This window comes from Silurus aristotelis, assembly GCF_946808225.1.
Source record: "Silurus aristotelis genome assembly, chromosome: 16".
Classification (NCBI taxonomy): Eukaryota; Metazoa; Chordata; class Actinopteri; order Siluriformes; family Siluridae; genus Silurus; species Silurus aristotelis.
Genome location: NC_139589.1, coordinates 5,543,171 through 5,566,983, shown reverse-complemented (window position 1 = coordinate 5,566,983; position 23,813 = coordinate 5,543,171). Strand labels below are relative to the sequence as shown.

General features: G+C 38.3%; 1 protein-coding gene across 9 annotated transcripts; it reads right to left on the bottom strand.

Moving 5' to 3' along the window:
* Window positions 1–357: 357 nt before the first annotated feature.
* On the bottom strand, window positions 358–23,813 carry pacs1a (phosphofurin acidic cluster sorting protein 1a). Of its 9 annotated transcripts, none has more exons than XM_083565440.1 (24): window positions 23,318–23,813; window positions 17,569–17,656; window positions 16,773–16,862; window positions 16,529–16,654; window positions 15,125–15,269; window positions 14,937–15,028; window positions 14,290–14,373; window positions 13,623–13,679; window positions 13,233–13,393; window positions 12,329–12,422; window positions 11,672–11,758; window positions 11,392–11,504; window positions 11,161–11,293; window positions 8,242–8,346; window positions 7,725–7,831; window positions 5,525–5,679; window positions 5,314–5,424; window positions 5,119–5,236; window positions 4,939–4,981; window positions 3,771–3,813; window positions 3,532–3,667; window positions 2,765–2,988; window positions 2,443–2,562; window positions 358–1,622 (listed from the first exon to the last, which is right to left on the bottom strand). In XM_083565440.1, exons 1-24 carry the CDS (start codon window positions 23,467–23,469, stop codon window positions 1,504–1,506), a joined length of 2,703 nt encoding a protein of 900 aa, XP_083421566.1. In that variant the 5' UTR covers window positions 23,470–23,813; the 3' UTR covers window positions 358–1,503. The 9 variants fall into 9 exon arrangements, with proteins under 9 accessions (XP_083421566.1, XP_083421563.1, XP_083421565.1 ...); XM_083565437.1 differs by having other exon boundaries at window positions 13,623–13,682; window positions 23,318–23,812; XM_083565439.1 differs by having other exon boundaries at window positions 2,765–2,985; window positions 13,623–13,682; window positions 23,318–23,812.

Sequence of the window (23,813 nt, the reverse complement as noted above, 5' to 3'; positions counted from 1 at the left end):
TAGTGATTTTTATTTTATTTTAAATGCATGTATATTTTATTTAATGCCTCTTCTTCTTCTTTCGGTCACTCCGTTAGGGTTCGCCACAGTGGATCATCAGTATTTTATTTTGCACCATACAAATGAGCTTTACTTTTTAAGAGCTATAAAGCCTATTAAAAGAGCATGACCATGGTTCTGGGACCCCTGGTGTAAGAGGTAAGAATTAACCTCTGCAGCTCTTTTTGTGCTCAGGCCCACACACCAATAAAACTCTATTGGTAACTTTATTTTGGATGTAAAGAAACATACTGGAACATTCAACTGCAGACAAAAATAAATAAATAAATAAAAACAATAACAGTTGGAAGAACAAAAGCCAGTCAGGATGCATTTATTATCAGTGCACATGGTTGGTGGAAATTTAAAAAAATACATATTGACTTATTGATACATACCAACCATTAAACCAGAACATTACAAAAGTACTGCATGCAAAATACTCATTGGCATACAACAAATGTATATATTTTTATATATATATATATATATATATATATATATATATATATATATATATGTGTGTGTGTAAAAGGCAGCAAGGGTTCACCACATATTTTGACACCTGAATGTGAGTTAGTGATGAGTTTTGTAGGCTCCGTGCCTGCTTCAGCTTCATGTCTGCTTCGGCTTCGTCTTCAGTCGTCCTGGATCATCACGTGTAATGTGATAGGGGAGGTAGGCTACACACGGATGACCATTTTGTTTAAATATTAAAATCAAATCTTACTGTGCAAAGAACAGCAATACCAACATCACAAAGAAGAAGAAGAAAAAAAAAAAAAGAATATCAGCAGCCACGTCCAACCATCCTGAAGGATCAATAGGTCAATGTACATTGTACACAATTCATACCTCGTGTTTCAGTTGCTCTTTTTCACATACGCAGCCTATTTTTTAACATACGGTACAATACTATTGTGCGATCAAATACGCTTTTGCCCGTTCTTACGAAATATTTGAAAAGCTTAAGATGTGTATAATATTGCAAAATTGCTCTTAAATATAGATATTAAATGTACTCTAGTATTCCTTGATAGAAAATGACCACAAATGCAGAGCAGGATCACGAAATCGAGGTGAAAACTATATTTTTACTTACATATAATCACTGATAATCTTCAAATCACTAATATTTAATGGTGACCAAATAATTACACGACCATACAGCATATGGAGATTATTGCATTGTGAACTGCACAGCACAGCAGGAAATAACAGCACACAAGAAAAACAGATTCTCTCTTTCTGTACCTTTGGAGAAGATCCATTCCTGGTCTCTGAATGCTAAAATTGCTTTTCCGTGTCCTTTTAACCTTTCCAACCTCAAATCCTTTCAATGGTTTTTCTACCTACATACATCGACATTCAAATAAACACCACAACGGTTCTTTATATTTTGCCTGGAAGATCACTTGGAAATGGATTTGCGGGCGTTTGTGGTTTGATACGGGTGAATCATCACTAGGAAGCCATTTTACTGACGCTGAACAGACCAACTGGCAGATATTTCACATGAGTGGGCCACTGAGATGCCAGCTGGAAAAACTTTACATCGTTCCACTCCATCCCATCAACAGATACTGAGGGGGGAAAAAAAATAAAATAAAAATAGCTCAGGTATTTGTTATAAGCTTTTGCATTCAGACATGGTCAAATTTTAGGTTTGTCTTTTGAGGTTTGTCTGACAAATATCTTTATACACTTAAAAAAAAAAAAAAAAAAAAAAAACCCCAAGAAAATTTAATTGCACATTTTCTTAAATGTGGCTTTATTTATAACATCATCATCATCATCTTTTTCTTTCGGCTGCTCCCATTAGGGGTCGCCACAGCGGATCATCCGTCTCCATACCCCCTGTCCTCTACTTCTACCCCCTTCACCCCAACTACCAGCATGTCTTCCCTCATCACACCGATAAACCTCCTCCTTGGCCTTTCTGCTTCCCCCTGCCTGGTGGCTCCACCCTCAGCATTCTCCTACTGATATACCCCATGTCCCTCCTCTGCACAATCTCAATCTCGCTTTCCTCACCCTGTCTCCAAAACGTCCGACATGCGCTGTCCCTCTAATAAACTTGTTTTTTATCCAATCCATTCGTCATCACTCCCAATGAAAACTTCAACATCTTCAGCTCTGCTACCTCCAGCTCCACCTCCTGTCTTTTACTCAATGCCACTGTCTTTAAACCTACAACATCACAGGTCTCACCACAGTCCTATAAACTTTCCCTTTCACTCTTGCAGATACTCTTCTATCACAAATCACTCCTGCTATCACTCTTCTCCACCATTTATTTACTGTATAACATGCTTTCCATTAAGTCTGGTAGGTGGTTATGAGGCCAAATGCCATAAATTTTAGTCTGCAATTTGAGCTGTGGGTTGCTCAAAAGGGCTTTACCTCGAAGACTTGTTTGCTGATTCTTAGCAGAACAGATGAGTCTGGTGATGCCTTCAATCACTTGGCTCTTGGAATCAGTGTCCCTCTCTTTTGGCTTCTTCCCCAGAAATATAGTAGGGACTGTGGATAAATGTTTGTGCGCTGTTTTTTATTAATAACTAACTCTAACAACATTTTTCACCGACTCTGGATTAGAGTATATGTATGTATATATAAACGTGTGACAAAGGTGCAAAAAATTACATTATTTTTTTTTTTTTATAACTTTTTAAAAGATTATCATCACAGCTTTGAACAGCAGGTTGCTATGCAAAGTGCTCACCTTTCTTGTTCTTCTCTTTGGTCACCACAGTCATTGCCATAGTGCAGGAGCTTGCCTGGAGCTCGCCAGTGGAGGAGCTGGGAAGTCGGCTGACCTGCAAGGATCTAAAAGCACTTTTGAGGGTGTTTTTTGTGTCCCTCCTCTCGCCATCTTTGCGCTTTTCAGCCACCCAGTAATCCACCTGTAGCCCTATGGCATCCGTTCCAGGAGACATGCTGGGACTGCTGGCCAAAAATATTTTTTATTAAAAGATAATTGCATGAAAATGTATACAACTTATTCAAGAACCAAACTGTCCTGAGGTATTGACTCTTTTTTTCAGGCTCTAGTTCAAATTAATTGCTTTAAGCACGTTTTATTTTTAAAAAGGTATTGACTATATTACCTAGTAGTCAGTGGGTTAATTAATATTCATTAATATACTCATAGTGCTTTTACTGTTTATTCACAAATCTGATCAAGAGGTTGATCCAGCTATAAAGCAAAATCACGAGTTTGATTTATTGCATCATTCTAATACAGTGTTTCTGTGGTGACTACTTGTGTAAAGACAATCAGTTTAAAAAGCATGAATCTTTATTAAGCGGATAAAGTTTTATCTGAGGAAATAGTTATTTAGTATTTTTGGAACAAGCCTCCAGTGTGTGCACTTGGCAATATTAGAGATAAAGCTTTAGGGGGGAAAAAAAAAAGACAATTTTGTTTATTTATTTTAAATAAGCAGCTTTTTATAGCCAAATGAGTGTTAGACATTTCACTAAACATACCCTTGAACACCACTTAGAGATGGTGAAGGAGGAGGTGTGGCAGATTCTTTTATCATCCCAGTGGACAATGCATATGCAGGAGGAGAAGTCGAAGGAACTATCAAGCTCAAAGCAACTCCCTCTTCACAGTCTCCAACTATTTGTGGAAATGAAAAGGGCAATTATTTAACAACAACATTTAAAAAAAAAAAAGCTTAAGCAGCTCATAATGATAATGCATCATCAAAAATCATGTGTACCTGCCAATCCAGCCATGGGCTCAATCAAACCCACTTTAACCACCTGATTGACAGAAAGCAAAATAGAATAATAGTAGCAGTGTCTATGACAAGCAATTTAAATTAGTAAGCAACAATGCATTTAATAAGCGCGCGACGGTACACGTATTCGCACCGGAATTTTTCGGTACAGGGCTTTCGGTTCGGTACACGTGTACCGAATGCAATACTCTTTAAGTGCGGAACATAGTTAAAATCGGAGTTTCCTCAGGAACATATTAAGTGGCGGACTGCAAGTTTGTTTCGTCTCCACCTCACACTTTAAGCAATTTTATTTGTATTTTTTAACCTTGAAAACATATACAACAATGTCAGGGGTATAAAAAATTAAAAATTAACAAGAAACTAGTGTTAGCGCAGTGTAACCGTGGCTACTTACACTTAGACTAGTGTATTTAAAACACTAAAGAATCAATAGCGCAATAACGCTAGCATGATGGATGAACAGTTATATGCAGGATACAACTTGCAGTGATATGAAAAGTTTTGTGTCTAGCTTCAATAATTTCTCTTAAAAGGAGAAAATCCTGGCAATTCTGCATATCGATGGAGTAAATGAATGGAAGATGGAGGGAATGAAGATATTTGTTAAAGTCATTTGAAATCAGTAGAACAGTTAAGTGGATCATATCTTGAGAAAATTGAATATTTAAATGTAAATCTCACACACACACACACACACACACACACACACACACACACACACACACCTGTGTTACCCAAATGGGGTCTAACAAATGTAAACTAATAAAATTGTTCCATTTATTTAATTTTATTCAATCAATTTAATCGTTTGCTCAATTTAATCAATATAATAAAAAGTGTATTGCATTAATTTGATTGATTCTATTTTAATAAAATCTTATTTTATATATTATTTAACCAAGCAGGCATTTTATTTATAATTGTAAAAAAAAATGTAAACTGCTCAAATGTTTATGATCACAAAAATGTATAATAATAAACTGTATTTAAAAAATTACAAGCAATTTGCAAATAAGTGTTTTGCATCTCTTTCCCCTAACTGTACCGAAATTGAACCGAACCGTGACCTCTGAGGTACGTACCATGAATTTTGTGTACCGTTACAACCTTGCATTCAACAACAAAAATAAGTAAATGTACTTACACCAACAAAGGGGACAAAGTTTTGATAGGAATCATCATCTTGCCTGAATAAAACAAGAAAAGTCTATAATCATGCACTATAGATGTTTACTTTCCATACAAAATAAACAAATGACCAAAAGCACCAAATGATAACCCATGCTGTACAATATAAACCGTCCATTACTACGGTTCCACTTACATTTTGTGCTTGCAGGTAAGCATGGCCTCAGCAATAGGAAGCTGGTAAGTGACTGTGGCTCCATCGATATACTGACTGATTCTTCCGGCCACATCCACACACTCTGCAGATGACAACCCTGGACACATACACCACCAATGTCAGAGAGAGAACGAAAGAACAACTGAAGGCATAGCAGCAACAGCCGTTATGGACCTGCTTGAGGAAGATCTGTCCTACTGAAGAACTCCCTCCACACACCATCAAGGAAAGCTGAGCGATAGCGGTTGTCTAGGGAGCCGAGGTACTTCGCCACAGGGTGGGAACCTGCATAGAGGATGTAGGTTCATCAATGTGACTTCCCAATTGAGTCAAAATCAAGCCATTCTTTTATATAATTTTTTATAATAGCATAAAAAAAAAATACCTAATGGAACCACTAGAAACCTTAAATGCCCCAGCCAATCAGATGTCTTGTTGGCTAGTTGAGACACATAGAAGCGCAAGATGGCTCCCAGGTAGTTGTGCCCTCCCACAGCCACCACTTTCACAGCTTTAGGAGTGACAGAGTTACAATTACAGCTGCAGAGATCAGGGGAAAAAACACAAAAGGTAAAAAATGATGAATCTGCTGAAACCACACTATACAGAGATGTGTGTGTGTGTGTGTGTGTGTGTGTGTGTGTGTGTATATATATATATATATATATACACACACATACAGTGAGGAAAATAAGTATTTGAACACCCTGCTATTTTGCAAGTTCTCCCACTAAGAAATCATGGAGGGGTCTGAAATTGTCATCGTAGGTGCATGTCCACTGTGAGAGACATAATCTAAAAAAAAAAAAAAATCCAGAAATCACAATGTATGATTTTTTAACTATTTACTTGTATGATACAGCTGCAAATAAGTATTTGAACACCTGAGAAAGTCAATGTTAATATTTGGTACAGTAGCCTTTGTTTGCAATTACAGAGGTCAAACGTTTCCTGTAGTTTTTCACCAGGTTTGCACACACTGCAGGAGGGATTTTGGCCCACTCCTCCACACAGATCTTCTCTAGATCAGTCAGGTTTCTGGCCTGTCGCTGAGAAACACGGAGTTTGAGCTCCCTCCAAAGATTCTCTATTGGGTTTAGGTCTGGAGACTGGCTAGGCCATGCCAGAACCTTGATATGCTTCTTACAGAGCCACTCCTTGGTTATCCTGGCTGTGTGCTTCAGGTCATTGTCATGTTGGAAGACCCAGCCTTGACCCATCTTTAATGCTTTAACTGAGGGAAGGAGGTTGTTCCCCAAAATCTTGCAATACATGGCCCCGGTCATCCTCTCCTTAATACAGTGCAGTCGCCCTGTCCCATGTGCAGAAAAACACCCCCAAAGCATGATGCTACCACCCCCATGCTTCACATTAGGAATGGTGTTCTTGGGATGGTACTCATCATTCTTCTTCCTACAAACATGTTTAGTGGAATTATGACCCAAAAGTTCTATTTTGGTCTCATCTGACCACATGACTTTCTCCCATGACTCCTCTGGATCATCCAAATGGTCATTGGCAAACTTAAGACGTGCCTGGACATGTGCTGGTTTAAGCAGGGGAACCTTCCGTGCCATGCATGATTTCAAACCATGACGTCTTAGTGTATTACCAACAGTAACCTTGGAAACGGTGGTCCCAGCTCTTTTCAGTTCACCTTCCTTAGGATCATTGAGACCCCACGAGGTGAGATCTTGCATGGAGCCCCAGTCCGAGGGAGATTGACAGTCATGTTTAGCTTCTTCCATTTTCTAATGATTGATCCAACAGTGGACCTTTTTGCACCAAGCTGCTTGGCAATTTCCCTGTAGCCCTTTCCAGCCTTGTGGAGGTGTACAATTTTGTCTCTAGTGTCTTTGGACAGCTCTTTGGTCTTGGCCATGTAAGTAGTTGGATTCTTACTGATTGTATGGGGTGGACAGGTGTCTTTATGCAGCTAACTACATTTCTTTCATGTGTACCTGTACTATGCAATCTATCTACATTAAATCTACCACCACTAGTTTACTGTATTTCAGGTACAAATGAGATGTGACCCAAAAAAAGAAAATCACAATCACAAATGTTCGTGTCCAGCACTACAAGGTATAGAACAATAATCCAGAAAAGATCAAGTAGTAATAAAAGAATGTATAAACTAAAATTTTTACTTTTGTACATTTCCCTAATGAGTGAGCCGGTGGCCACTGTAGCAAGAAAAAACTCCCTGAGATATGACATGTGAAGAAACCTTAAGAGGAACCAGACTCAAAAAAGAACCTCATCCTCATCTGGGTGGCACCGAATGTGCATTCATTACAGTTCCATCATTGTTAAGGTGTGCAGTGATCTATGATTAAATTCAACCTGTGGTCCTGAGTCACTGTAGCAGACTCTTGATATTAATCACAGTCCAAATCCATCCTCAAAGTCGAATTGCTCATTAACTTCAGGGATCTTTTGGCTGTTCATTTGGAACCATCTCCAGCTGCACAGTGTCTCCAATCGAAGAGAACTCAATCCAGAAGCATGGCATCAGGATGACATTGCTCAATATTAGCATTACATACGCTTAGATAGTTCTGAATTTGGACTGAAACACTTACAATTTTTGAATCCGAGTGAGCAGGGTTGAGAGCACAGCCTGAATCTCAGACACTGAGCAGGTACACACCACTGGATGCTTCTGTGCCTGCAGGGAGTCTGCAACATACTGCGCACACACACACACACAAACACACACACACAAACAGTATAACTAAGTTTAGAGACCAGAGTACATGGCGTTAAACAGATTTTCCATTTTTCCTCTAAACTCAATTGTTTAAACTGATCTATTGTTTAATTTAATTTAATTTTCTTGTTTCTAGAAACAAGCAGCTGGCTTAAAGAGACAAAAGGGTTCAAGCACAAACAAAGCATACACACGCCGCATATATATATATATATATATATATATATATATATATATATATATATGGTCCTAAGAAAGCTTATAAAATAAACTGAATTGCCAGTTTAAAAGGAAATGCTTAAAAAAAAAAAAAAGGTATTACATTTTTTGTTCTACAACAAAATGAAAGTCTTATTAGCTCCTCCTGAGGCACAGTATTCAGTCACTACCTGTCCTTGCCAGTCACTGCTGTTAATTAGGATGAGGCTGTCAGGAAGGGTTGTGTCAGACACCAAGATCTGGTTCAGCTGGTCGTACACTATCTTCCTCGGCATCTGCACGTATTCAGAAGAGAGAAGGAAAAGTTGTGTTTAGAAGAAGCACACGCAGCAGGTTTTACAGAGGAACCAGTCTCGGCGTAATCACTGCCCCGTCAGTGTTGAACGTGCAGCTTTACAAGGCTGTTTTTATGAATGTGCAAAACATCATTTAGAGCATGTGTATTTAAATCTTTTGAGCGGACAGTATGACGAGCACATCTGGCACAGGGCTGCGGTGGGAATTAAAACGTAGCACTTCACACTAACAAACGTCACACGCTAGAGAGGCTTTCGGGGTATTTTTGTGCAACAATAAACGACAACGTTCGCCAATTAATGACTCACTGCGGAGCCAATGTGCTGTTATATAAGCAGATTGAGCGCCCACTCTCTGCTCCACGCTCTGCATCTCTGCTCCTAAAACACCCACTCAGAGTGTCCCGCGCTCAAATCCACAGCCCAAATGAATCACTGTGTTTACTGTGGACCCTCCAGTGTTGTTTATTCTGCAGAGATTTAGACAGATCCTTCGGCATAGTTCATGATCTCAGGGTTAAAAGTAAAACGAAAATCTCAAAATCTTAATAAGCAAATATATACATAGATCAGACATAACATTGACATTACAACAATATGCCTGGTGAAGTGAATAAAACTGATTTTCTCTAAATCAAGGTGCCTACAAATTTATATATTAGGGCTACAACAACTAATCAACAAAATTGATAATAATCAATAATGCAATTTGTTGTCAACAGATGTCGTTATCGATTAGTTGGGCCCCTCATGTTACTGGTTAGCGTGATGCCAAGATATCACAGCCGCTTGCGAAATGGCTGAGAGTCCATGAAAAGAAAACACAGTGGTGCCACGGATAAAGGCGAAACATCAGCACGGTAAACAAAAACTGTATAATTCTCATCATGTGAAAATGGTATAGTTTAATGAAGTGCTATTGTGTAAACTGTTTGTTTGGTAACAGTCGCTCTGGATCTGTTCAGGCGTGACTCGCGAGCATCAGGTTGCGCAATCAGCTCGCTCACAACATTTGTGCATTTTTTTTAAAGCATGGTTGCCATCTGCAGTTACCCTTAAAAACAATACAAATAGTGATTTACACAATTTACCCCTTGCAAACAAAAATTCTTTTTTTTACAGAAAGATAAAACCCAGCATGGGTGAAGCTGGGTTTTAAATAAATCCCCCATGCCCTCAACAAGCAGCAACTATAAGCTTAAAAATGTCAAAATTAAAGATAGTTAAACTCAATCTTTGGCTTTTGCTTTTTTTTTTAAGTAGACTTTTATAAAGAAATACCCTGAATTAGGGTTCTATATATTTATAATAAGCAAAAAGCTTTTATTATTATTATTATTATTATTATTATTATTATTTGAAAAAATTATCGTCCGTTTTTTTTAAACAGTGGTGTGGAAACGTGTTTTCTTCCTGATTTCTTATTTTTTTTGCATGTTTGTCACACTTTAATGTTTCAGATCATCAAACTAATATAAATATTAATAAAAGATAACACAAGTGAACACAACATGCAGTTTTTAAATGAAGGTATTAATTATTGAGGGAAAACAAAATCCAAAACTACATGGTCCTGTGTGAATATAATATTTAAATTCGTTTGATGATCTGAAAGATTAAAGTGTAACAAACATGAAAAAAAAAAAAAAAAGAAAGAAATCAAACACTTTCACACCACTGTATATAATATTTATATTATATCTTCTCACTGGATATATTTTAAAGACGTCAATGTGCAGCTTTACAGATTTACTGTCCTCTTAATATAACATACAGCCATTATTGTCAAAATAGCTGCCAACAAAAGTGAGTATACCCCAAGTGGTGATAAGTGTAAGTCATGTAACCAGGCAAAGCCACGTGTCATATTTATCATGTTCATGCTTTTGTCTGCTTGACAGGACAATACAAATTTGTGTCTCATATTAGAGCAGTTAAAATTAGATGCATTGAATACAATTCTCTCATACTGACCACTTCATTTAGCGCATGATTCAGTAAATATGAATATATTAAATAATAAATATATAATTAATCAATTATTAATAATAAATATAAAAAAGCGATTAGTAAGCCGGACAGTAAACAGTAGACAGTAAGCCGGAAAAACTATCAGTATGGATTTTTGCAGATAGCTGATAGTTCTGGCGATCAACTATTGAACTGTTGTTTTGCAAGCAACCGGTCGATGTCTACAGTATGGTACTATAAATTGCTCCGTTTTGCTAAATGATATACTGATATTTTTTAAATTATTAACAAATTACAGTATCATCATCATCTTCTCCCGCTTATCCGTAATTCGGGTCGCGGGGGCAGCAGTCTAAGCAGATTCCCCAGACATTTCTCCGTGTCCAGGGATCGGGCTGTCAAGGCCCCCGCCTTCGACTGCTGCCCAATCCTCTCAGCACCGGTCCCTTACGGTCCCTCCTGCAGGTGGTGAGCCCACGGGAAGGAAATTACAGTATGCTACCCTATAATTATCTCTTTCTTTAAGACTCCATTCTTTATGGCTTGGCCATGTAGACAATCTTGAACAATAAAGTACAGAATAAAAGAACATAATGATATAAAGCATGTTTTATAAATGTCCAGTCAGTATATTTATAATCTATAACGATGGCACAACATTTCTGTTTCTGTTCTTAATGGGATCCTGTTCTGGTGTTTCTGAGATCCTTTCTCCGATTTGGTACTAGTCTCTTGCCCGATCAATGAAGTGTTTGATCAAAAAAGGTCTCTGCGTTAATCCACTGAGAACTTGAATCCATGTGAGGAGAGGAAGGAACTCACCTGTGGAGTGAGGCTGAGCTCAGGAGAGCGCTCACTGTCTGAGCTGTTTGTCCGCTCACTGAGAGGTTTGGAAAGCTGCCTCTCTTTCATTGGAGTCCCTCTCTTATGCTTAGGAGTGTGTCCACCATCCAGCCTGGGAATGAGTCACAGTAGTGTCACTCAGGATGTATTACACAGTGTTAAGTGAGCACATTTGTGTGTTTGCATGCGTTTATGTGTGGGGGTACCAGCCTTGGAGAGGACATGGTCTGGCTGCTGCTCCTCTGTGGGGTTCGTGGTCTCTCTGCCACAGAAACAGTGATGCTGGGAGTTCCATCACTCAAAACCTCCAACTCATTCAGTTCCTATAACACCAACTACACTTTACCTACCAGCTACACCACACATACAAGCAAAAGACAGATCTAATAGCACACGGCTTTCGAGAATAGAATGACTAAACAGACGTGGAAATGACAGACGACAAAGACAGCCATTAGGGGAAGAAAGGATGGGAAGGTTATGATCTAACCACTGTGTCTGTCTCGGAGAAGGCATCATCCAAGTGTGCACTACTAGAGCGCCGAATTTTACTTGATGTAGACTGTTCCCCGTGCTGCTGGAGAGAGACAGAGAGATGAACAGATATTTGGATATTTAATAAAATTATGAATGTACAAATAGTTAAAACTAATTTTATAGTTTATGTATATATATATACACACACACACACACACACACACACACACACACACACACACACACAAATATACACACATTATTGGAAGTGTGTATGAATGAATAGAGTTGTTTAGCGAATGTACCAATGCATGGAAGATAGATAAATGCATAGACTGATGATTAAAGGTAGCAGACAGATAGAACTCGGTCGATGAATGCATAAATGGTAGTTACAAGTATAGATAGATGGTTGAATAGTTGGACAGATGAGTAAGTAGACAGAGAAAATGAACGACAGATAAACAGAAGAATAAATAAATAGGTGGAAGAATATTAAATCAATAGATTGGTAGATAGTTGATAGATGAATGAAATGTGGTTGGGTGGATGAGAGTTGAATATTTGAACGGATGGATGGATAGATGGATTGAAGAAGGGATAGAAATACTGGACTACAATAAAAGAAAAGCTGAGATTTGTTGCTGTCCTCTATACATAAGACACTCACAGGATTCAGTGCATCTTTGTTCAGAGAACATCTGCTGTTCAGACTGCCAAACTCATTGTGAGAGCTGGATTGAGACATAGCTTCAAAGAATGGCCTGTACACACACACACACACGCCATCAGAAGCAGCAGAACAATGTGAAATGCAATAGACATTTAAGAGCCGCCTTTTGTTGGTATTTTTATCTTTAGCTTTAGGGCAGAAAAGGCAAATCTGCACGCGGATCATGGTGCAAGTTACACCCCCACATAATGCCGGGGCCTCACAAGCAATCATGATCTAGAAAAATACTTGTATAAGACTTGTATAGCAGCAGCTTGAGTAGATGATTGTTACATAAGACTTCTCGGAGCTGTGAAGTGCTGTGGGTGTGGTCTATCAAGCTATTTTCTGTTCAATTATAAAATGTAAACTTTCAAAAGAGCTATAGCTGAAAGTATATACAGAAATGGAACCCATAATTAATGTGCTTATTAAAGGAGAAATTGCTGGTTTGCCTTTGAGATTCCCTTTTCAATAATCTAACATTAGAGTGATCACCACAAATCACTGTCATTTAGCAATTTCAGAGCGAATGCCTGAACCACTTAGCTACCACCTCCCCTGAACATATCTACAAAAGTATCACATATCAGAACCAGTGATGCAATCACTTCAACATTCTTTGTTTTATATAATCTCATCTTTCATGCTTAAGCAGCTTTCTTGCATCTTTCATCAGCATCTGTTTAGTTTGAATCGCAAAACCATGCAAGGCCTGTTTGATGTATTTTTTTGTTTCAGCTATTCCTTTTGTTTTCTGCCAATTCTGTGTAATGCATCTGGATTGTCTTTTTGATTAAGCTCCAAGAAGTGTCCACTTAACTAAGTGTGCTGTGCATGCAAGTGTATTATTGTATGTTACGGGAGTTTGGGCTTGGGCATGCTGATGACACTGTCTGTCTCCTCCATGTCTGGTCCACTGTCGCTGGGGTTGTACATCTCCAGACTGTTGTAGAGCTCATCCAGGTCTTCCTCGACATCACAAATCTGCTCGTGAGACACATGGTCCAGGCCGAATCCCACCTACACGTACAAAAATCAGCAATCAAACACCACCATGCAAACTCTCCAACAAAATGACTCCACAACAAGGTGATGATTAGACAGATTTGTGATAAAGATTTACAAGTGTCATTATTAGGGAGGAGATTTTTTTTTCCCCACAAATAAACACGATGGGTAAAGGATTAAACATGAAATAAAGAGAAAGGGACACAGAGTAAGTCATGGAGGGAGATTAAAGTGGGTTTACCTCATCAGAAACTTTAAACCTTTTCAGCAGAGCCACAAATTTCTGCTTGATGTTAGGCTGCTGAATAGAAAACACTTCACGTCAGGCAGAAAATTTGGGGAAAAAAAAGCAAATCCACAAGAATTAGGCTGTACGGAGCAAGCGGCAAAAATAGCAGCAAGCTGAGGAGGAGGATAAAGAGCAGTAACAGGCAGAATGCTTACAAAACTGGCACACGATCTAGCGCATCACCAGCTAGTAGACAGACCGTGCAGCTAATCAAAACAGCAAGCTGATACAAGCATGTGAAGAGAGATATCCCAACCTCGCACTTCGACTTAGTCAATACATATTGACCTCCTTATGTCGCAGCACATTTTAAAGGACTCTTGCCATTAGAGTCATCAGGCTCTGTTGAAAGGCCAACAGGGACCTCAGGCTACCGTAAACACACACACGCCTGCTCCCTGGCATTAGAGTCGGTTTTAAGAAATGGAGCCAATCGAGGAGAGAAACAAACACTGATGGGCAAGTTTCCCAAGCTGTAATAGATGGCTGCTCAGCAAACAGCTTTATAGTTGTTGTTTTTTCTTGGATAAGAATAAGATTAAGCAGGTGAAAGCTGTCAAGAGACAAGCATGAAAAGGCCATCTAGAGCCAGGAGCAGCAACCTGCTCTAGTAACTCACATTAGCTCTTGTAATGGAAGCAGCAGAGGTAAGTTTACGACGAGGCTTCTTCTTCCTTACTTCATCCTCATCGTCATAAAGGTACTGCCAAAAGGGGATTAAAATAGGTTTGGTCTTTACAATTTCACCAATGATCTCTTGATTTGATTGTTATAGTGTATATTAATAGGTTATATGAGTAAGAATATGATGATGCAAAACCTGAAAGTTTAATTACACTGAGAGAAATAAGATAAAATAAAAAAAATAAACCTACATGTATGTTACAGCACATATTTTTAGCAAATCCCAGCATGTTAGGAAGCTGGGGTCAGAGTGCAGGGTCAGCCATGATGCATGACAAACAAGGACCTTGTTTAAAAGCCCAAGAATGGCAGCATGGTGATACTGGGGCTTGAACACCCGACCTTCCGATCAGTAACCCAAAGCCTTAACCACTGAGCTAGCCCTTATCCTTACCGACTAGCTAACATCACATTATGGATGGCATACATGTTACTAGCTGTTAACTAGCTTGCTGGGTGTTTAAATGTGTTTCCAAATTATTAATGTATATTCAGTGTGCCTGGGTTTTTAAAGAGCATAAGAGAGTAGAGACGTTTCTAAGACATTTTATTACTTCCTTCATCAGCATTTTTTTTTTTTACCTGTCCATGTAATGGGTCATCACTGCCATCCTGTTCAGATGAGTAGCTTTCTTCTTCCTCCTCAGAGTAGTTATCAATGTCAGGAGATCGATCTTCATAGGGACAGAAGGGAAATTAGTTCAACAAGATTAGAATCCATTGTATTTATATTTAAATTTGACATCGATTTAGAAGTAAATCTCACTCACCAGACAGTTTGGCCTTTGGTCCCTCTGGGTCTATAGGTTGACTGGACATTGAGTAGACCCTTATCTCTGCCACGGGTACAGTCATGTCCTTTATTTTAGTGTGTAGACGCAATACCTCAGCACCTTCAGTGGGATGCTGCATCACCTTTTCGATGACAAGCCAGACAGGTATACAATGATCAGAAAATTTGCATAAACCAAATTTCCAAATTTTTATGTTGGACATTGGACTTTTTGTCTCTATGCCTAGTTACTTCTTAGTATCACCTTCAGAGCAGCTGGAAGCTAATAAAACAACACAGAGAATGTCCTCTGTTCTGCAAACCTTTAAGAAACGATGTTTCTTAATTGTTTCAAAAATAAATGTATTCCATTTATTTTTTATTAAGATGAATTTACCCATTAATTGGTATGAGACAGGGATGCACTATGAGACAAATCACAATTTGAGGTTAGCCAACTACTTTTGTCAGTTGCCAACTACAAATTACCTAAAGCTTTGTTGTTGTTGTGCGTTTTTACCAGGTTTGGACAGTCTTATCTAAACCACCAAGTATACAACAGTGCAGAGACTCCATTTATTTTGTATTGACAACAGTTCCAAGCTAATAGCTTTTGACTAGCCAGCTAGCTATATGGAATACCAATTAAATAAATAAATCAAAGTGTGTTTACAGTGTGATATGGCAGCTCTACTGTGTGCGAACCCTGTAAAGGGTGTTCAAAACCGCCCAACAGAACCAGTAACTGGCACCCAGCTACCTGCCACTGAGTCCCTTTACCACAGCAAATACCTGCACAGAGCAAATACGATTATCATGGACTCCTCACATCCCAATCACACACTGTTTAACCGTCTTCCATCAAGTAGGAGATGCAGGATCACCAGAGCCAGTAGCGTCAGGGACCGCTTTATTCCATCTACCTTCACTCTGAATGCCACACTACACCGCTAAGACACTGTATGTACAACCGTACAAAAGTTATACATTATGTATATACAATGTACATATTCCATATAATAAATAAGTTTATATCCCATATTGTCTGCACATATTCTGCCTTACACACATCTTGCACTATATTAATTTCATTATATATTTATATAAAAAAATTTTTTTAGCATACTAGCTCATTTGCTTCTGCACATTTTTTACTGCCAGAGACTTTATTTGCTGTGCATATATTTAGATCTAAACATTACACAATGTACATTTACGTATTTATATACATTTGTCTGCACTTGTCAGTAGTACAGTTGCTACTATTTGCATTTCTGGTGGATGCTAAACAGCATTTCCTTGCTGTATACATGAACTATGCAATGACAACACCATTTTAGCTTTAGCTGCCCAATTTTTCCTTAAGATTTTATTTCCAGTAGACTGTAATACTTTTGCTCACCTCTGCCATATTAATTAGGCCCAATGCCAGGGTCTTGTACCCCAGGATTGTACGATTCTTGTACCTTTTTCTTCGCTGGAGCATGATCTGCAGCCTGTTGGCATCTCTCTTTAAAAAGTGTGGATACTTTTGGAATAAAAAAACAATGTTCAAGTTGAACCTAAAAAGCCAAAACTGTAAAAGAAACATCGAAAAGTAGCAAATTGATCTAAAAGCATCCACACAAAGGCACACTAGAACAAACCTGAAGGGAGAAAGTGAGCTGTAAATCGGTCTCCGTGAGCCCAGGAGATGGCAAGAGGATTTCATTAGAGCGCAGGATCCGCTTTGATCCCTGCAAGGACATGCATTAAGTAAGAGTTAGTGCCATAAGATTTGGAGGTGGTACCTTCAGTGCGATGCTGCATCACTTTCTGAATGACAGGCTGAAGGAGAATAAAAAAAATTCTACAAATTATAAAAGATTATGCAGATAGCTAAGGATACAATTTATTTGACTATTTAATACACTATTTGGAATTTCATCACTTTCCACATTCTGAATGTTATGTATAATTGAAACTATAGATTCTAACTTTATGTCTGAACAAGATTTAAATAATCTTAAACATAACATAAACAACATGAACAAGTTATTTCTTAAAGTGATATCACAATATACACCAATTAAGGAACTTTCATTAAAAAAAGCACACAGTATTAAACCTGTAGCTTTAGGCTAGCTTTGAACATCAATAATAATCCAAGTATCAAGCCAATCATTTTTCAAAATGTGCTCATATTATGAGCAATATATGCTCATATTTTTTATGTGGCTAAATTTCAAATGCAATAAAAACAGAAGGCCAGAATTTATAAGTAATTTGTAGCTTAAAAATGTGAAATAATATTGGCATGTGCAATATTGGCATGTGGTTATCTACTCTAGGGTTAGTAAGGGTCACTAAGAATACATTCGAAACAAATAATATTACAACACTAACACAGATTGAGTACAAAAAAACATTTAAAACAACAGAGAAAAAAATAATAGGATTTACCTGAAGTTTGACTGCAATGACAACTGATGCGAGGTCCTGGTCAAGATCCTTTAACATCACCAGTTTCTTAAGAGTCAAACTGAGGAGTCTGAGAGAAAGAAAAATAAAGAGAGATAAAAAAAAAAAACAAAAAAAACCTTACAATGTTGCACTAAAAACATGCTATTCTGGAACAATATTCTGAATTTTTTTATATTTATAGACATCATTTTCTATACATACAGTATATATTTAACTAGAGGTTGACTGATTCATTGGTTCTGAAATTTGATTGCTGGAATTGTCAGCTATCTGCAAAAATACTTACTGATAGTTTTTCCGGGTTGCGTTAAAGTACGAGAGCAGCCCCTAGAGGTAAATCACTGACACTGTATTTTATTCATTTTGTATGGAAATGTTTTTATTTATTTGTTGTGTTACTCTTTGTTTTAGTTTAAATGTGTCTTATTTTCCTCATTATTTATTAATATAATTCATATACTCATTTCATTTTCATGATTCATAGATTTTTTTTGTAATACAAGTTCTGTACTATTTTACATGAAGTGTTATGTTTGTTTTGCTTTTTTAATCGAGTATCCATTCTAAAAACTAAAGTACGGCAAGTGGGAGCCAATCTGGCTATCGGTAAAATCCACAATTGGTCGACCTCTATATTTAACTTGACATCTCACCAACATAGTAGCAAGAAACAGAACTTTATTTGCTAATTAGTATATATATATATATATATATATATATATATATATATATATATATATATATATATATATATATATATATATATATATATATATTCACAGCCTGTGTAATTAGAGACATCTCTAACGAATGCAATGTGAAGTGAGCTGTGTTTATAAACCAGAAGAATGCCCTAAAAAACCCTGTAGCTCAGCAGCTTCAAGCCAAATACATGCAAGACGGCTTAACTTTAAACCATCAAAATCACCCTCAGATCATGAACCAGTGCATTCCCTTTGAAAACCTTTCTTGCCACATGTTTTACTGGACAAGTTTTTAAAATGAGACCGTTACCGGCATTATAACCATAATTATGTTTCGCATTGTAACATTATCAGAATGTTGCTCACAGAACACAGGGAAAAAATGGGTCTGGATTTAAAATAAATTAAAACAGATTTTAACCATCACAGATTTGACCAGGATTAACTGTCTTCTTAAAATGAGATGCTCTCTGGATTTTGGGTATAATTCACATATGACTAGCTCTCTTTCAGTCAATTCTAGCTCCATAGTTCAAAGGCTTATGGAGAAAACCCTCTTGACTAATAATAAGATTAGCAAAAGCAACTGCATCCTTACAAAACACACAAATATATAAAGGTCAGCTTCTTCTTCTTCTTCTTCTTTCGGCTGCTCCCATTAGGGGTCGCCACAGCGGATCATCCGTCTCCATACCACCCTGTCCTCTACATCTGCCTCTTTCACACCAACTACCTGCATGTCTTCCCTCACCACATCCATGAACCTCCTCCTTGGCCTTCCTCTTTTCCTCCTACCTGGTGGCTCCATCTTCAGCATTTTTCTACCAATATAATTCATGTCCCTTCTCTGCACATGTCCAAACCATCTCAATCTCGCCTCCCTCACCTTGTCACCAAAACATCCTACATGTGCTGTCCCTCTAATAAACTCATTTCTAATCTTGTCCATCCTCGTCACTCCCAACGAAAACCTTAACATCTTCAGCTCTGCTACCTCCAGCTCCACTTCCTGTCTTTTACTCAATGCCACTGTCTCTAATCCATACAACATCGCAGGTCTCACCACAGTCCTATAAACTTTCCCTTTTATTCTTGCAGATACCCTACTATCACAAATCACTCCTGTCACTCTTCTCCACCCACTCCACCCTGCCTGCACTCTTTTCTTTACTTCTCTAACACACTCTCCATTACTTTGCACTGTTGACCCCAGGTACCTGAACTCCTCCACCTTCTCCACCTCTTCTCCCTGCAACCGCATCACTCCACTGCCCTCCCTCTCATTCACACACATGTACTCTGTCTTACTCCTACTGACTTTCATTCCCCTTCTCTCCAACGCATATCTCCACCTCTCCAGGCTCTTCTCAACCTGCTCTCTACTCTCACCACAAATCACAATATCATCTGCAAACATCATAGTCCAGGGAGACTCCTGTCTGACCTCGTCCGTCAACCTGTCCATCACCACTGCAAACAGGAAAGGGCTCAGGGCCGATCCTTGAAGCAGTCCAACCTTCACCCTGAACCAGTCTGTTGTACCTACTGCACACTTCACTGCCGTCACACTGTCCTCATACATATATAAAGGTCAGCTTGTTGCTGTTAAATAGGAGTCCAAATCTACAATACACCCATTTGCATTACTATGGGGTTAAGCCTTAAGCGTGGAAAGGTCTTCTGTTGTTTTTGTAGTGACTCAACATCATTACTTTGTTTTTCTTCTGTTTCTTTTGTTGATATAGAAAATATGGCTTGCTTATATGGTAAAAAAAATTAAAAAATAAAATAAATAAATAAAATTGTTGCCTGGTTAAAGATGGATAGTATAAAGATATTACAGATACGTCATACTTACAAAACAACAGATTGTTATAGCTATGCTGAATGATTTTGCTTTCAGTAACAACTAAGTATTTTCTATAGTCCACTTTGTCTGTAACTACTGTACCCTTGGTCAGAACTGCAATATTCTAAAAGATATATTAATAAAAAGGACAGAACACACTTGGATTCGGCCAATCTCATGTAAATCGAGTAATATTTTAATCTTGATTTTGCAGAAGATTCTTTAGTTTTATCAGATTTATAAAAGAAAGATACAGCTTTACGCTCTTCTCTGAAAACAACCGTGGTCCTAAAGGCATGGTGTGGGCGAAGCTAAGAATTGTTGGCGTAGCGATCGCTCAAGCTGCGACATCACTATAAATAAATGAACAAAAACTTTAAAGTCTTAAATTAACAATGGCTAACAAACAGGTCCATTGTTACATATCTGATTTAGCATCTTTTTGTAAATAACTCAGAATGCATGACATCGCATTAGACCTCCCCTAAATTATTTGTCTTTTTTAACACAATTCAGTTAAATTCTCATTTTCATTGGCCAGATAATAATTAATTTTCTATAAAAGCACACCTCTTAAAGAAAAACCACAGGTTTCATTTGATGCACACGTCATCTGTTGTTGTCTCTAGCTGCTATAAACTACATGATAACAGGAAGTAACTTGTTTGATGGATGTTCCACAACAATACCAGTACCCATTGGTTAGGAAATCAAAGTTAAAATGCTGGCAATTTCAAACAAGTAGGTAAAAAAAACCCACAAATTGCCCATTCTGTCTGGATGGAAGGTGCAGCATACATGTTCCACCCTCATCTAAAGGTAAACTAACCAATCCTGGGTGTCTATCAGCTCATGCATGCAGAAAAGGCTAAAAATCCACTTTTTCCCCCATGTGTTATGCAGTCCTGTGCTGCAGCATGAGCAAATACAAAAAAAAATGTGGTTGGCTGGTGTCTCAGAGGAAGCACTTTATCCAAGACTGGTTGCTGTTGTCTGATAGGGAAGAGAATGTGTCGCCATTCCACGGGTGACAGTCAAAGATATACAAGAGCAAGCGTTTGAAATGTGGCCTGAAGAATGCTTCATGCAAGTGGGCTCTGTGTCTTTTTTCTGCCACCTGCCTTTTAAACACTGTACATTATATACTGTTAAATTGGATTTTCAATGAGTGTTATTCCTTAAAAGGAGTGTTTAGAGAGTCACGTTGCATGCTGATGTCAAAACATGCTGCATGTGTTGAAGTCAATGCCACTGCTGGAACAATTTTCTGCCCTCTTTTTCAGTCCTTTGCCTGCTTTACTTTCAACTCGGGTCTGCTTGCGTCTATCGAATGTAAAGGAGGAGAACGCAATAGTAGCTTACTGCACTATATACTTTTATAGAAGACATACAATTTAGAATTGGTTAAATTTTTTAACACACCCTATATCTTTGGTATATTTTGGTTACGTAGACCATGTTTACTTTTTATTATCTGAAAAGATAAAAAGCAACTCTGAAGCTGGAGTCGGGTTTGTGCATAAACATTGATCCATGTTACATTACATTACTTATTCATTCGACAGATGCTTTTATCCAAAGAGAGGCAGAAGACATTCCGAGCATCGAGCCGGCAAGGAAGCTGACAGGTGCTCAAATGCTGCAACAATAATTTCCCAGAAACGATTGTTAGAAAGAATAGAAGTTTGCAACTAAAAACAAAGAGCTAAAAAGAAGGGGAAATATTCAATCCAATTAAACCGCATCGACACAAATCACACGAATCAGACAACCTAGAAATGTTTGACTCCTACATTGACTCATTTACATTGACTCATGTGTATATAAAACCATAAAAAAAATCCGCTCAGATAAACAAAGAGCAAATATGGGGACCTGTATGAGATGAGAATCAGTGTATCTCACGGCCAAATACAGTGAAAATGAGCTTGTGGTCCACATGGGAGTTACTGGCCTCTTTGGTGAAAAAGAAACATGGATAACCATAAACTCACACTAAGTGGGTCGATAAAAAGGAAAAGAAAAGCCAGAGAATGTAGGGTGATATTGAGCTAATGAGCTAAACTAAATATACCCAATATGTTCTCATTTAAGAGCTTGTTAAAGAGCTGGGAAGATTTGGTGAAAGATTTGACCAGACAAAAACAGTTCATAATCCCCACTATGAAAATCACTGTCCTGAGGTAATGCGTGTGTGTGTGTGTGTGTGTTATTTATTTGCTTGTTTTTTTGCCTGTGTGGTTAAATTGTGACCCCCCCCCCTGAGATAAAGCATTTTTCCGTGTCTACTTTTTATATTGTAAAGTTCAAGCCAAATCAAAAATTAAACAAATACTTATTGTACACTCGCTTCGGAAACTGGAATTGAAATGTGGTTTATTTCAAATCTAGCATATTATTATTATTATTATTTCTAATGAATGAAGATAAAGTTAAAAGTGTATAATTCAAAAGTATCTTCTCTTGATTGAACACTTCAATGACCAAACTAACAACCAACATTTCAATTATGAACAGGAACTCAAAAGACTGCTTGAAGATCTTATCTCCTGTTATTCATGTTGTTTTTGTCACCATGAGCACTTCTTTTGAGAGCTCGTCAAAGGGTTCCTCAGTCAGGGATCCATTGCCCAGGAAGTCAGACATTTCCCAGGTATTATGCAGTGTTTTACTTTAGTTTTAAATAACAATCTGAATTTGCAACACTGTTGATTTGACATCACTCCATAAATGGGGAAGGAACTGGCAACCACAACAACCCCAAGTTTCCAAGTTGAGGTGTTTTTTTACAGGCTGTTTTCACCTGGAAACTGCATTCAACGCTTTCTTTGGCTCTGGTATTTGGGGAAATAAAAGCTGTAATCTCTATTTTAAAAGCAGTCTTATTAACTGGCATTGGTGTTTATGCTCCTGGTGACGTCAGAGGGGCACACAAGGTCCAGCTTTTCACTGGAATTACAGAAATTCCGTTCCTGCTCATTATATCAGAAATATTTGGACAGAAACATATGCAATGTGTTTTAGGGTGGAGGTTTACGTATGTTTAGAGTTGAAAGTTGAAAATATATTTTGGGGGAATTTTTGCATTATGCAATAAAGGATTTCATTTGGGTCGTAGATGCAGTGGTTGTGCTGCAACCTGTAACTCCGCGCACGCGCACACACACACACGTACCTCGGTACGCAGCTGGGAGAGGAGCGGTCGATTTCCCATGTCGCAAACAGGTTCATTTGAACCGGGCGGTTTGATGCAATGCTGGCCGATTTGAAGGGCTGCAGGTGCGGAGACGCAACTCCAGCTCGCTGACTTCCTCCTCTCTCCGACATGCCAACGGTTTTGTAGAGGAAGAAAACACAATTTGTACTACTTCAAATCTTCTTCATTAAGCTCCCCATCCAGTTACCCGCATCTTGGTGTTAAAAAAAAATGTGATGCGCGTCCACGTCTCCTTGCGCCTCCTTCCCAGCGCCGCGCATCTTGTAGACTTCAGTGTGTAGAGTCTCAGTGCTGAACACGCTGCATCCCGGCGGACAGAACCTGCTCCAGTAACAAGTGCGATCTTTTTTATTTTTTATTTTTTTCTGAAGCAGCAGGAATGCGGAAATCCGTCTCACCGCGATCACGCGCGTTGACGAACAGCGCCGCCTCCGGCTGCAGGGAGCGAGCGCGT

Coding starts and splice junctions, on each gene's coding strand:
- pacs1a (XM_083565437.1), bottom strand. CDS start 23,469: ATGTCGGAGAGAGGAGGAAGTCAGCGAGCTGGAGTTGCGTCTCCGCAC. Junction 11,759..12,328: donor ACAAAGATGCACTGAATCCT/GTGAGTGTCTTA, acceptor GTCTCTCTCCAG/CAGCACGGGGAACAGTCTAC. Junction 3,814..4,938: donor ACTTTGTCCCCTTTGTTGGT/GTAAGTACATTT, acceptor TCTGTCAATCAG/GTGGTTAAAGTGGGTTTGAT.